The following is a 455-nucleotide window of genomic DNA, read 5'->3' as shown; positions in this document are numbered from 1 at the left end:
AAATCTGGATACTGACTTTTAAAATATACTGAATATTTAGAAGGACATTCAAAATACATTAAAATCACATAGATGTTGTTTTTTGAATATGAGATAAGTATAAGACCAAATTAGGAGGCTAACAATTGGAGGTTGTTATCCTAAAATGAGTAAGCTGACACAGAATAAGCGAAAATCAGGATCTAACATTTGGAGCTTGCTTAATCTTTGCAGATTTCTAACAAGTGTGGAACTGACTCCTGAACCTCGAACTTCTCGCCTTAAAGGACATCATAGGTACTCTTTCAAGGGAAAAGATCACCCTCATCACCAGGTAAGTCAGGGACTAGGAAGTTTTGGAAAAAGTATTGACTACTTTGCAGAAACATGGGAGACATAATTTGCTAATGTTATCGAAGATTTATTTGCATGTAGATTTTAAAAGTACAAGCTGTTATATGAAAGTCATCATTTTG

The 455-nt window shown here is 33.8% G+C and overlaps 1 protein-coding gene across 1 annotated transcript in view; it reads left to right on the top strand.

Moving 5' to 3' along the window:
* The window catches only part of LOC119585121, a gene marked incomplete in the record, with an annotated part of 138847 nt that overhangs the window by 137751 nt on the left and 641 nt on the right, over window positions 1-455 (top strand). Inside the window, 1 exon segment of the mRNA XM_037933753.1 lies at window positions 214-313. Within this exon segment, the coding sequence (XP_037789681.1) occupies window positions 214-313 (100 nt within the window).

Source organism: Penaeus monodon, chromosome 19 (genome assembly GCF_015228065.2).
Source record: "Penaeus monodon isolate SGIC_2016 chromosome 19, NSTDA_Pmon_1, whole genome shotgun sequence".
In the NCBI taxonomy this organism is placed as follows: Eukaryota; Metazoa; Arthropoda; class Malacostraca; order Decapoda; family Penaeidae; genus Penaeus; species Penaeus monodon.
Note: the sequence above shows the minus strand (reverse complement) of the source record. Positions and strands in the feature narration are given on the sequence as shown.